Genomic DNA, 12412 nt, shown 5'->3' on the forward strand with positions numbered 1-12412 from the left:
CTGTGAGCTCGGAAATCCGAACATAGTTCATCCTCAATATAGAGGAAGATTTGTTGTGTTGCTCCTCCACTACCGCTACCTGATGGGTGATCGGTGGAGATTCAATTTCTGTCTGATCGGGTTTAAGCCCAATCTGATCGTAGTCTGTAGCGACTCCCAAGGCGGCGATGCAATCCAGGAGTTCGTTTAAAGACGACAACTCCATCGGATCCATCTGTTCGAAGTTCTCTGAGTTGACGCGGAGGCGACTTTTGATGACCCGAGAAGTCATTGTTGGCCCGACGGCTGAACGGGCGGTCATAATGAAGCCGCCCAACCGGAGTGTTTGGCCTGAGGCCAGGGCTCCTCCGGAGGTGATGTTGTCCTTGATAACAAGGCGAGCCATCAATCCTATCTTCGACGTCACAGTGGAACTCTCAATGAAAGCACCAATGTCGGTGTCAAAACCGGCGGATCTCGGTTAAGGGGTCCCGAAGTGTGCGTCTAAGGTCAATGGTAGCAGGAGACGGGGGACACGATGTTTACCTAGGTTCGGGCCCTCTCTATGGAGGTAATACCCTACTTCCTTCTTGATTGATCTTGATGAATATGAGTATTACAAGAGTTGATCCACCACGAGAACGTAATGGCTAAAACCCTAGAAGTCTAGCCTATGGGATTATGATTGTCCCCTATGGACTAAACCCTCCAGTTTATATAGACACCGGAGGGGGCTAGGGTTGTACAAAGTCAGTTACAGAGAAAGGAATCTACACATCCGAATCGCCAAGCTTGCCTTCCATGCTAAGTAGAGTTCCATCTGGACACGGGAAGAAGTCTTCGTCTTGTATCTTCATAGCCCAACAGTCCGGCCCATGTATATAGTCCGGCTGTCCGAGGACCCCCTTATCCTGGACTCCCTTAGTTGGATTGGAATATCTTGGCCTCAACACATGAGTAGGTGGTTCTCTCTCAGAAAATGAATGCTGGAAATGTAGGCACGTTTTGATGGCTTTCCCCCACGAAGGAGGAGAGGGTGGAGGGGTATATATAGCCTCCACACAAAATCTAACCGTTACACACAATTCACCAAACTCGGTGGGACCGAATCAGAAAACTCGGTCGGACCGATTTAGTTCATAATGTGACCGTTAGGCATTTCGGTGGGACCGATACGTCAACTCAGTGGGACCGATATCATTAGGGTTAGGGCATAACGTAATCTCGGTTTGACCGATTACACAAACTCGGTTGGACCAATTCGCTCGTCTCGGTGGGACCGAAGCGTTACGAAAAGGAAACAGGGAGTTTGCATTGCAGACTCGATGGGACCAATCGCTCATCTCGGTTAGACCGAAACGTTACAAAGGGAAACAGAGAGTTTGCAATCCCATCTCGGTGAGACCGAGATCCCTATCGGCTAGACTGAAGTGACTAGGGTTTCTAGCAGTGGCTATGTCAGATGAACTCGGTGGCGCCGGATGGATCAAATCGGTGTGGCCGAGATTGACTTTTGGTTTGGGACATATGTGGATATGCAAAAGTGGTTGAGGGCTTTGGAGCATATCACTATGCATTTTGAGCAAGCAAGCCATTAAGCAACATCTCATCCCCTTTTAATAGTATTGGCTTTCCTATAGACTCAATGTGATCTTGGATCACTGAAATATAAAATTTAGATTATTGAACTTTAGATCTTGAGCCAATCTTTTGTCCTTAGCATTTTGAGGGGTCCACATTCCTAATCCATGCCATGCCAATCATTGAACTTTCCTAAAATATTTATCTTGAAATAGCATTAGTTCAATGAGCTACATGTTGTTAATCATTACCAAAACTAGCCAGGGATAATTGCACTTTCAGACCGCCGCCTCCTCTGTTTCTTCTCTCTCTCTCTCCCTGTCATCTGATGAGCCGGGCCCGCTGTCAGCCTCACAGCGCGCGCCGAATAGGTATGAGTGGAGGCGTATTCCCTGGAATACGTCTTCGACATCAGCCGCTCTGGATTTTCTAAAATTCAATTTAATTCAAATATTTTGACTCAACTTTGACCAGCTATAGGTCTTATTCTATACGTCCAAATTATATTATTCTTTTTGCATTGGTTTTGTGTTGAAATCCTCTGTCAGCATGCAAAAGATGAGATTTTTTGCTTGCTGTGATTATTTTCCGATGCATTAAACAGTGTTATGTGACCTTTTCTTTTTGGTATTTTAATTCTTTTCATAAGGAAATTGCTGCCTTGAAGATAACCAGGAGGAGTGTGACCCTCCTCTGCACTAAGGCAAGCCATCACAAATATTTGCAAGAATGACATTTCAATAACTATGATTTTCACTTGAATATGATTATTTTAAATGCATATAGAAACTCCATATAAATTCATTTGATGCTAGTTGCATATTCTTGATATGCTTGTTCTAATATCAGTAGTAGGATAGTTGGATAATTAAGTTTATGAAGTAGAGTAATATGACATTATGCTTGATTTAGTTCATATTGATATTATGTTGAAAATGGTGCATAGTTTGTTCATTGCATTTTCATGGCATACTATGACTCGGTGAAATTATTTGCAAGTTGAAACCTGATAATAAACCAACTTGAACATGGTGTTGATCGAGTCATGGTGCCACTGAATCGAGCTTCCCAGTGCAACCACATTCGCCTTTATGGAGAGGCCCTTTCTCGGCCTATTGTTATGCCTCTCGCTGGTGCCTCCAACTAGGGAAGGTTATGCGTGGGTGCTACGCTGGCCCGGTAGGCAGGTATAACCTTGTGTGCATGTAGTTATTTTGGTACCATGTCCCCGTTTGGGACGATTGTTTTGCCACGACGGTGGCCGTTGGATATCCGGAGTGGCATCGGGGCTACCCATGACTTAGCTCAAAGAGGATTTGGTCGGAGTGGCCGGGAGAGTGTCATGGCAATAGATTGGTTCTGTCGGAACGCCGTTGGTCCACCCGAATGGGAGTCCGAGGCCATGGGTTCCGTGGTGTGGGTACAACGTGATAACCTCTGCAGAGTGTATTTAATCTATCGATATATAGCCGCGTGCTCAGTCATGGACACAAGTTCATAGTAGGTCACACCATGGATCAACAAAAATGTTAAACTTGCACACTAAATGAATACTTGTGGCACTGGTTATGTTGGTGAAGTTGTGGAGACCACCGAGGTGGTTTCATTTGTGATCCGGAGATGATCACATTGGTATGATGATGTTCATGGTTACGAGGTAACCGAGATGGTAAGCGGGTCTGACAGGCCCTGTTATGAGCGCGATTACTTCATGAGTAGCATGTTAATTCTTGCATTAAACCTGCTTAAATATCATTGTTGTTGTTTTATTTGTGTGAGCTTGCGAGTACATTCAAAGTACTTACCTGGCATGTCATGCCAATTTCAGGAGAAGTCATACCGGAGTTGGAGTTGTGTATTGCATCGCAGTCTAGACCGTGTCTACATCACTATCCCTGTGAGATGGAGTCCTTCTACGCCGTTGTTCCGCTACCGCGTAGTCTTATCATGATGTCGAGGCCCCTGTTCATGTCTACTAAATAATGTACATATGTTCAGCAGCATCGTGTGTGCCGCTTGGCCTCACTACTTGATGTAATATCGACTCTATGCTTCAATAAAGCGGTTGTCTTTCTGTACCAATTTGTTGTATGTTGCCAAAAGACTTGATCTCTGGGCTAGCAATGCAAGGCAAACCGATTGCTCTGAGCCGGGGTGCCACAACTTCTTTCTCTTTTGAGTTTTTATGGCGGACCTGCCGCGCAAGATCTTTGGTATTCCCCTGGAACCGATGAAAAAAGTGGACAATGCTTGAATTATCGATGTAGATGCTACATAGTGGGTTCTCATCCTTCAGAGACTACGAGTGTAATAGGAGAATCCGTTGATAAAAGGATCACCCTAAGATGATCATCTCATGGCTATTGGGAACGCTTGTGATCCCTTTCTTTTTCTATTGGTTAAGGAATGCTAATAATGAAATAACTGATAGAGCTGCTAATGGATTTCATGTCCCTCTTGATCTCCATTCTCATTGGACGATTTGACTTAGTAGATATGTGATTTTTCACTTTGATCCGCATACTTTATCTCTTCTTTCACTACCTCCTTTCGTCTCTCTTCTTCGGGCGCTGTATTGGGAACCATTCTTTTCCCGGTTCCCGTTAGAATAGCATTCCTTCCATTCTGCCAACAAACCATATCTCAAAAGCGTGAGCATTACTTTTCGGTGTACCAAGTTACAGATTGGTACAAGGTAGAACTTTCGGCTATGCACCTTAGGGGGAGAGCTGAAAGCTGGCACAACAGTTTCTTAGTGAATAGGGGACAAGTATCTTGGCAAAAAAGGCATTCGTGCAAGAAGCACAAGCCATTTTCTCGCTCTGTTCTTTTCACTCGAACATTGCGAGCATCAGGAAATAGAATAATCACGAATTCTGTGTAATTGGCCAAGCTGCTAAAGTAGCTAAAGTAGTGATAAATCCTATCAATAAAATAGATCCTAATGAAAGTCCATCGATTCCCAATCTCTAGTGGAAACAATACAAATAGTTGAAGTTAATTTTACGAAAGAAAAAAGGCAGTCATATAGGCCTGAGTCAGACATCAAATAGCTTCGATTTGCATTATTCGTAGGACACCTTATATGTATCAAAATCGATATCAAAATCAAAAGTGAATCACATCTCGATCCACAAACTACCAAAAGCCTTTGTTACTCCATTCCCAGTGGAACGTCAACCTGTCTAACAACAATTTTCTAGGAAACTTGCTGAATTCTAAATGAAGCAACCTTATTTTCAAAAGAAAAAAAATAACTTTGGCATTTCAGCCTTTCGTCTCCTTTCAGGGCTTACCCGAAAGAGAATCCAGTAAACTTTTGTATCCAAGACCTAGCCTCTTCAAATATTGGAAAATAAACTCTAGGAGGTTGATGTATCTGCTGCCCATATTGATATTGATTTGACGGCCTTTGTTCCCGAAGATGGAATGACTAATGTTTTTTTGCCTGGGGAATTAATCGGACTATTGCGAGCGGAACGAGCAGGGCATGAATATACTAATGCACTTATTTATGGATAAATATGTTCTTTCAAGTAGAGCGAATGGGAAGAGAATTGCGAAGGAGAATTGAGCTCGGCAGAATAAGGTGAGGGAAAAATTATGATGGACTCTCAAATTGTGGTGACTACAGGTATTTGCATTCAAATAAGAAAAGAGAACTATTAAGAACTTGTAAAATAAGAGTGGTTAGGATAGAGAATCAATGTTTATGGGAAGAGGGAAAGAAAGATAAGGGGAAGAAGCATGAAAATAGGGTAAACGCAAAGAGATGATGAAAAGCATTGAGAGAGGAGAGGGAAGAATGACAACGGCAAAGAAACGGGTTGATTCTTCAGTTCAAGTGATGGCAGGGGATCAAGAAGAGTGGCACTTGCTTCCCTAGCTAATTGCCAACCCCTTCCACGTGTGATTTCTATGTTATGCATGGACGTGCCTAAGGGCATATCGGTTGAAGTAGATTATTCTTTTCTCTCAAAAAACCCCTTCCCAAACTGTACAAGTTTCTTCCAAAGCATACGGCTTTCTAGATGTATATGACGATCTCTAGACAGATGGATCGTATACGAATCATATGATGAAGTACCACATGAGTGGATATATAGGAATGGAATCCAAATCTGCTGAATCGCTCATGTTATGATCTTCTACATCCTAGGTCTCTGTGTTCCGTCATCTGGCTTATGTTCTTCATGTAGCATTCATATCGAATGACTCTATGAAATCACGTCGATACTTCCACGTATTATGGGTAACGTAGGAGACATCCCTATTTTCCCCCGGGGTCTTAATTACCATTGCTTAGCTTTCAATTTGCCTCTGACCATCAAATTAAATGTGAATAACCCATCCTTCTCCCTTTGAAACAAGGGGCACTTCCGGTTTTGTGCACAAGCTTATCGCCAAATGTCCCTTCTATTAAGAAGACCTCCCGACCGTGAGGCTTATCCACTTTACCATAACTTCTGCTCGTTGCAAACCTACTGTACAAAAAACATCTACCTCAAACAAGTAATATTAAACTAAAAGGATCCAATGAAGAACCGGGGAATAGCTTATCCAGTCGTTCTCCTCTAAATAGGAGGCTTTGAGAACAAAGAAATTATTGGAGCTATCGTTTTCCCCACTAGTTCCATGCAAAACCTTTCTCTAGATGGAATCCTGATTCGACTTTCAAATGCAAGAGCAAGAATATGATAGTAGTGGTGAAAGAAAATCCAATTCAAATATTTCAGCGTAAAAGGAAAATTGTTTCACTTTGAAAGGAAGCGAATCTACCTCACTCCTCATCATAACTCAAATACAAATTCGAGTTCCAAATTGATATTTCCTCACGTAAGTAATAAAATGTAGTCCAGTGCCTAGAAAAGAGAAAAAAAGACCAAAACAAGCTTTTTCGTCCGCCAAATAGAACTACTAGACTACATTGAGTTGTGACCACTTATGCCTCTAAAGAGCGAGGCAAAGGGTAACACTAGGGCGGAGCTCCACCTTTTGTTCTTCCAGCTCGGACTCATTTTCTTAACTAGCCGAGGAAGAACTTGCAAATTAATAAACCCGGGTGGACGGATTTTCCATCTCAAGGGGAAAAGGCTATCATCTCCTACTAGATAAATCCCTAATTCATCTTTTGGGGCTCCAACTCCTACTCTGTCTACACACAGTCCAAAACCAAGTTCAACTACAACCTACCTTGTATAGTAATATTCGACACAACTCTAACAAACTCCACCTTGGCGAATATTCTCCACCACCATGGATTCATCTATGCGTCAAACCTCCATGTAAATTGGACTTGAGATACGCCATGAGGACCACTGCTACTCCCAGACTCCACGTGACTCCACCTGCAACTGTAGTTCCTTCTCGTCTTCTTCACAGTCAACACTCGAGCAAAATTAAGTTCCTCATTACTCTACTTTGTGCTCCCAACTTTCGGAGAATCTATTCTACGCCATCACACACTGACCACTGTCTGCGTGAAAGTGAACAATCCACATATTGAACGCCACATATAAGATTTACCTGAGCTCAACGTCACTGCTCTTTCTTGGTTGCTTGTCTGAAACTTGAAGGAATTTCACTGTCACTTTGTGTCACCCTGAGTCAAATTCGCAGTTGTCTCATCCTTTTCCCGGATAATCTCTGGCATGTCCCATAGCTATAGCACTCCACCTCCTTCTGTACTTGTCATCCGCACTTTGTCATCTGCACTGAACACCACAGAATATATGACCATGTACTGTCTAAGCATTTGACATTAAGACTTTCCGCCACTTTCACAGATTCTCCATGGTCAACTCCTGTCCATCAACTAGCACCGCCAGACTCAATCACCAACTTGAATCTGGTACTCGTTAACACTGCTTCAGCATCCTCTGCACACTTTATCTGACCACATGTCTGATCACCTGTGCCTTGGTCCGTCGCTGTGTCCCGTGCTTACTACGTAGGAATGATAGTGATCAAGGGGTTTTTGCTTGCCTGGAAGCTCTACGGCAAGTGGCTGAATGTCTGCAGCGTAGTTGTACTTGGTGGCGTCAGCGTCAGTCCCGGGGTCTACCGGAGAAGAAGAGGAGGAAGGAACAGTAAATATAAAGCACACAGATGCATCACAATGCATGACATGGCGATATGCTATGCTAGTGTGACCTAATGCAGTGCTAGGTGTTATAGACGGAGCGAAAAAACATCTGGGAATATTTTCCCGGCTCTAGGCATTTATCAGTCAGACGATCTGGACGGAAAGGTTCCATGTTTGCCGTGTTGGAGGCATGTGGCAGGTATGTGGATGGTGTATTTGGATTTTTCTTATTTTTTGATCATTTTTCCACTATAAATTATTTACATCCGAGTTACGAATTATTTTATATGATTATTCAGAGTTTTAAACATTTTCTAAAATTATTATTATTTCATAATTAAATGGTTAAATTTCTACAGCTACACAGAAGTGTACCCAGCAAAGTGCATTAAGAGGTTGACAGAGGGGCCAGTGACGCCGGTCAGCAGTCTACAGTTGATTGTTGAATGGTCAAACCTGACTAGTGGATCCCACTGGTCACTGAGACATCTTAACCTAATGTCTGATTGGCTATTATTTAGGCTTAGTTACGTCACCTTTTTTTTCTGACCATACATGACATGTTATGACGATATTTGCACCTCACAAATATTTTATTTAACTTTTAGACATAGACATTTATATCTCAATCATTATAATCGAGTTCAATGGTTAAAAAAAATTAGTCTTATAGTATAATTAGATTTTCTTTCCTTCTTTATTTTTGTGTCACGCCGCACTTTTTTTTAGTACTTCTTTTGAAATCCAGCTTGTGCATCACTTATTATCCAGGCCCAGGTAAAAAATGCAAAAAGAGAGAAATAATCGCGCAGGCCTAGGCAATGTGGCCCATGCTGACTAAGTAGCCCACACCTAAATGGTTAAGGTTATGGTGGCCGCTCGCTCCGCCATATAAACAGTCACCTTCTCCCTATTCCCACAGCCGAAACCCTAGATCTCGCCGCCGCCCTCCTTGGCTCCCGCTGCTCTGCTGCTGCTCCTTGGCTCGCTCTGGGAGAAGACGAAGAGGAGAAAAGAAAGCTGACGTATGTTTCTTCCTCCTCCCCCGTTCCTTGTTTTTGTTTCTTTTTGGTTTCTCATTTTTGCTTGTTTGGTTTTGTTCATTTCTCAGCATGAATCCAGATCCAATGGAAGTGCAAGAACCACCACCCCATGTAAGTATAAACAGAGCATACCTTTCTTTCCATCCAATTCTTCCTTTTCCTTCTTGTTTCAACCTCATAACCATCCCCACCTCGTCTAATTGTAGAGGAACGAGAAAACCATCTTTGAGATGTGCAGAGAAGCCAGAAACTTTCGTACTAATGCTAGGAGGTGTGGCACTCTTCTTCAGCCCTACGAATTTAGCTGTCCACAAACTGCAGAACTTGGATTTAAAAATGGTTATATCTATTATTCAAGCAAGGCAATAAAGTTTGCTGCGGATATAGAACAAGGATTTGACTCAGAGGAACTGCAGAAACGAGCTGCCACCTTCTGGGTTCTGAATGAAGTGCCTTTTGGTCAGCTAAACCCATTGGGGCTAAATCCATCCGTTGATGTAGGGATTGTTAAGACCTACGGCGTGGCCTATAATACCCTTATTGGAAAAACAATTATTGCCTTGGCTCGCTCTCAACAAAGTGTGCTCTCCTGGATAGCAAATCCAAATAACAGTATATTCGTTCGTGATCAGTTAAGAAATAGTATTAGGTATGGCCATCCTTCTCCCCTCTTTATCCTCTAGAGATTACATTTGCTTATCAATCCTTTTATCTCCATGTCACTTTACATTGCCTCGTACACTTGTATTTGCCCCATATATTAGTAGCCTTTTTGATTGTGCTTTATCTCGTACCTTTATCTTTCATTAGAATGTACTTTGCCTCGTACTGTGCTAGGATTGTGCCAGTTGTTTTTCACTTTAGATTTGTCCCATTGAATTGTGCTATTGTGCTGGTGTGCTGAAAATTTATCTATTTGTATAATCATGGTAGGTCTTTGTATGTGGCACTGGAGAGGTTATGGGACAAACAGTGGACAGTAGATAATGTGGAAGATATTGGAACTTACGCTATTAATGAGAATATGATCCAAATTATGCCATTCCGAGTTCGTGGAAGGACTCTTGATGATGAGATGACACCTAGGCAGGGTTTGCAACTACTGATACAGACCAATATTTTGCAACATTGGCCAGATGATATTGAACTGGCGCACTTCAGTGCATTCCTCATTAACCCAAATATAAACATAAGGTATGCACTAGGCAACTCTTCTAACATTAACCATCATCTCTGTCATCTTTAGTTAACTCTATTGTTATTAATATGGCAGAAAGTTAACCCTACTGTTATTAATATGGCAGGAAACAAGATGTCCTCGATCATCCATTCCTAGTCACAGTCCCCCACGTTAGGGAGAGCAAGTATAAAAGATTATATGAAAAAGGAATTTTTTTTACCGATGACCAAATAGATTGGTTGGATAAACATATCTTCTTACAGGGGTGGCAACTCAATGTTCAAGACCCGTCTCTTACAGCGATTCTGGACCATCAAATTGAAGTTACCGGGGGGGTGGGGTTTGCTCAAACAGTTTTTGGAGCCTTGCACTTTGCCAAAGTAGTCATAGCTCATTATCACCAGTATGATGTTAATAGGGTAAATTTACCAATCACAATTTGTTATACGTAGTAGTATTCTTTTGGGCGGTTGTATGCTTAACTTGTTTTTTTTTTTTGTGTGTGACAGCGGCCTCTTCTTGATGATGATCTCAGGCATCTTCTGCAAGGACTTCTTACTGGAGTATATGGTGCTAGGTTTAATGAGGAATTTATTGCTTTGGCCTGAAGCCTAATGAGGAATTTATTGCTGAGGACCCGGCGCTTAATGATGAATTTATTGCAGAGGGCTAGGGCTAGGGTTATTGTCTCCGCTTCATCCAACTATATATTCGTATGAGCTTTGTCAGCTTTGGTTTTGATTACTTGCAAGTAGTCAGATATGCACCATGTCCTATGGTCAGTGTATGAATTGTAAACCTCAATTATCTCAACCTTATCCAACTATTCATGTGAGCTTTTTCAGCTTTGTTTTGATTACTTGCAAGTAGTGAGATATGCACCATGTCCTATGGTCAGTGTATGAATTTTTAACTTTAATTATCTCAGCCTTATCCAACTATTCATGTGTGCTTTGTTATCTTTCTTACTTATGATTGCTTGCAAGTAGTCAAATATGCACCATGTCCTATGGTCAGTGTATGAATTGTAAACCTTAATTATCTCAACCTTATCCAACTATTCATGTGAGCTTTTTCAGCTTTGTTTTGATTACTTGCAAGTAGTCAGATATGCACCATGTCCTATGGTCAGTGTATGAATTTTTAACCTTAATTATCTCAGCCTTATCCAACTATTCATGTGTGCTTTGTTAGCTTTCTTACTTATGATTGCTTGCAAGTAGTCAAATATGCACCATGTCCTATGGTCAGTGTATGAATTGTAAACCTTAATTATCTCAACCTTATCCAACTATTCATGTGAGCTTTCTCAGCTTTGTTTTGATTACTTGTAAGTAGTCAAATATGCACTATGTCTTATGGTAATTGTATGAACTGTAAACCTTAATTATCTCAACTTTAAAGAACTATTTGTGTTCTTTGACTATGTCTATGGTCCGTTTATGAATTGTAAACCCCAAATAAGAAAACCTAAAAATTAAAATTAAAATTCAAACAAAATTGGCAGCTTTAGGGGAGTGGCAAGTGAATAGAGATTATAGAGTCAATAAGAATACAGAACTGATACACAAACGATGGGCTGTGTGCTATTTCTGGATGACAAGACATACAAGCCATCGGTCACCTCAGTTCACGTGGTCTGCAGCCAATTGGTCACAAGGTTGTCTGCAGATCATATTGCACATTGTCGTATGCAGAGTAATCTCGCAATAAGAATAGCTTGGAATTGGACACAAGGATATTGATGGGGCATTCCTTCCTTTGAGGCAGGAGCTGCTGGGAGCCATTCATTGGGAGCTGTAAGTTTGTGATAGAGAGTTGAAATGAGAGTGAAACCTCTTCCGATGGAAGGATTGTGCACCTGATCAGGTTGGAGGCTCTGTAGCCCAAACTGCCATCCTAAAATTCCTCGACCAATTTGGCTCTTTCCTAAATGTAAAGCGTAAAATTCCTCGACCAAAACCACCTCGAAAGTTGGAGCGTAAAGTTCTAACCCTCTTTCCTGGAACGTAAAGCCTAAAATTCCTCGACCCTCTTTCCTACTCTTTCCTATACGTAAAAGATAAAATGCCTCGACATACATCACTCTTTCCTAATACGAACGTAAAGCGTAAAATCCCATAAAACCGAACCTTGCGATCCAAGAGAAGCAGAGCAAAGCGCTAGCGCGTAGCGATCGCGTTCCTGACTCGAACGCGACGTCCTCGCTGATGCGTTGGCGGCGGCACAGCCACGATAGCGGACACAGGGGAGGCCGCACTCTGCGGAGCGAGCGTGGCGGCGTTCCCGCCGAGTTGCTTGTGCTCGGCAGGTGCTTGTTGTAGGAAACCATGGCACACGGCGTGAGGGTGGAGTTGGATACACAGCTTGACGGTCAGTTGGATTGCTTTTTTATTTGGGACTGTCTATTCTACATCTGGATGAAATTTACAGTGTAAATTCCACTGTAATTCCACTAACAATTACAGTGTAAAACCACTAACAAATACACTGTAATTCCACTAAAAGTACACTGTAATTCCACTAAAAACACACAAAAGAATT

The 12412-nt window shown here is 42.0% G+C and overlaps 1 protein-coding gene across 1 annotated transcript; it reads left to right on the forward strand.

The window, feature by feature from the left end:
* Positions 1-8533: 8533 nt before the first annotated feature.
* Positions 8534-10813, forward strand: LOC119365813. The gene is made up of 6 exons (XM_037631467.1): positions 8534-8670; positions 8757-8799; positions 8895-9337; positions 9622-9882; positions 9993-10287; positions 10378-10813. Exons 2-6 carry the CDS (start codon positions 8758-8760, stop codon positions 10474-10476), a joined length of 1140 nt encoding a protein of 379 aa, XP_037487364.1. The 5' UTR covers positions 8534-8670; position 8757; the 3' UTR covers positions 10477-10813.
* The last annotated feature ends 1599 nt before the right edge of the window (positions 10814-12412 follow it).

This window comes from Triticum dicoccoides, chromosome 2B (assembly GCF_002162155.2).
Source record: "Triticum dicoccoides isolate Atlit2015 ecotype Zavitan chromosome 2B, WEW_v2.0, whole genome shotgun sequence".
NCBI lineage: Eukaryota > Viridiplantae > Streptophyta > Magnoliopsida > Poales > Poaceae > Triticum > Triticum dicoccoides.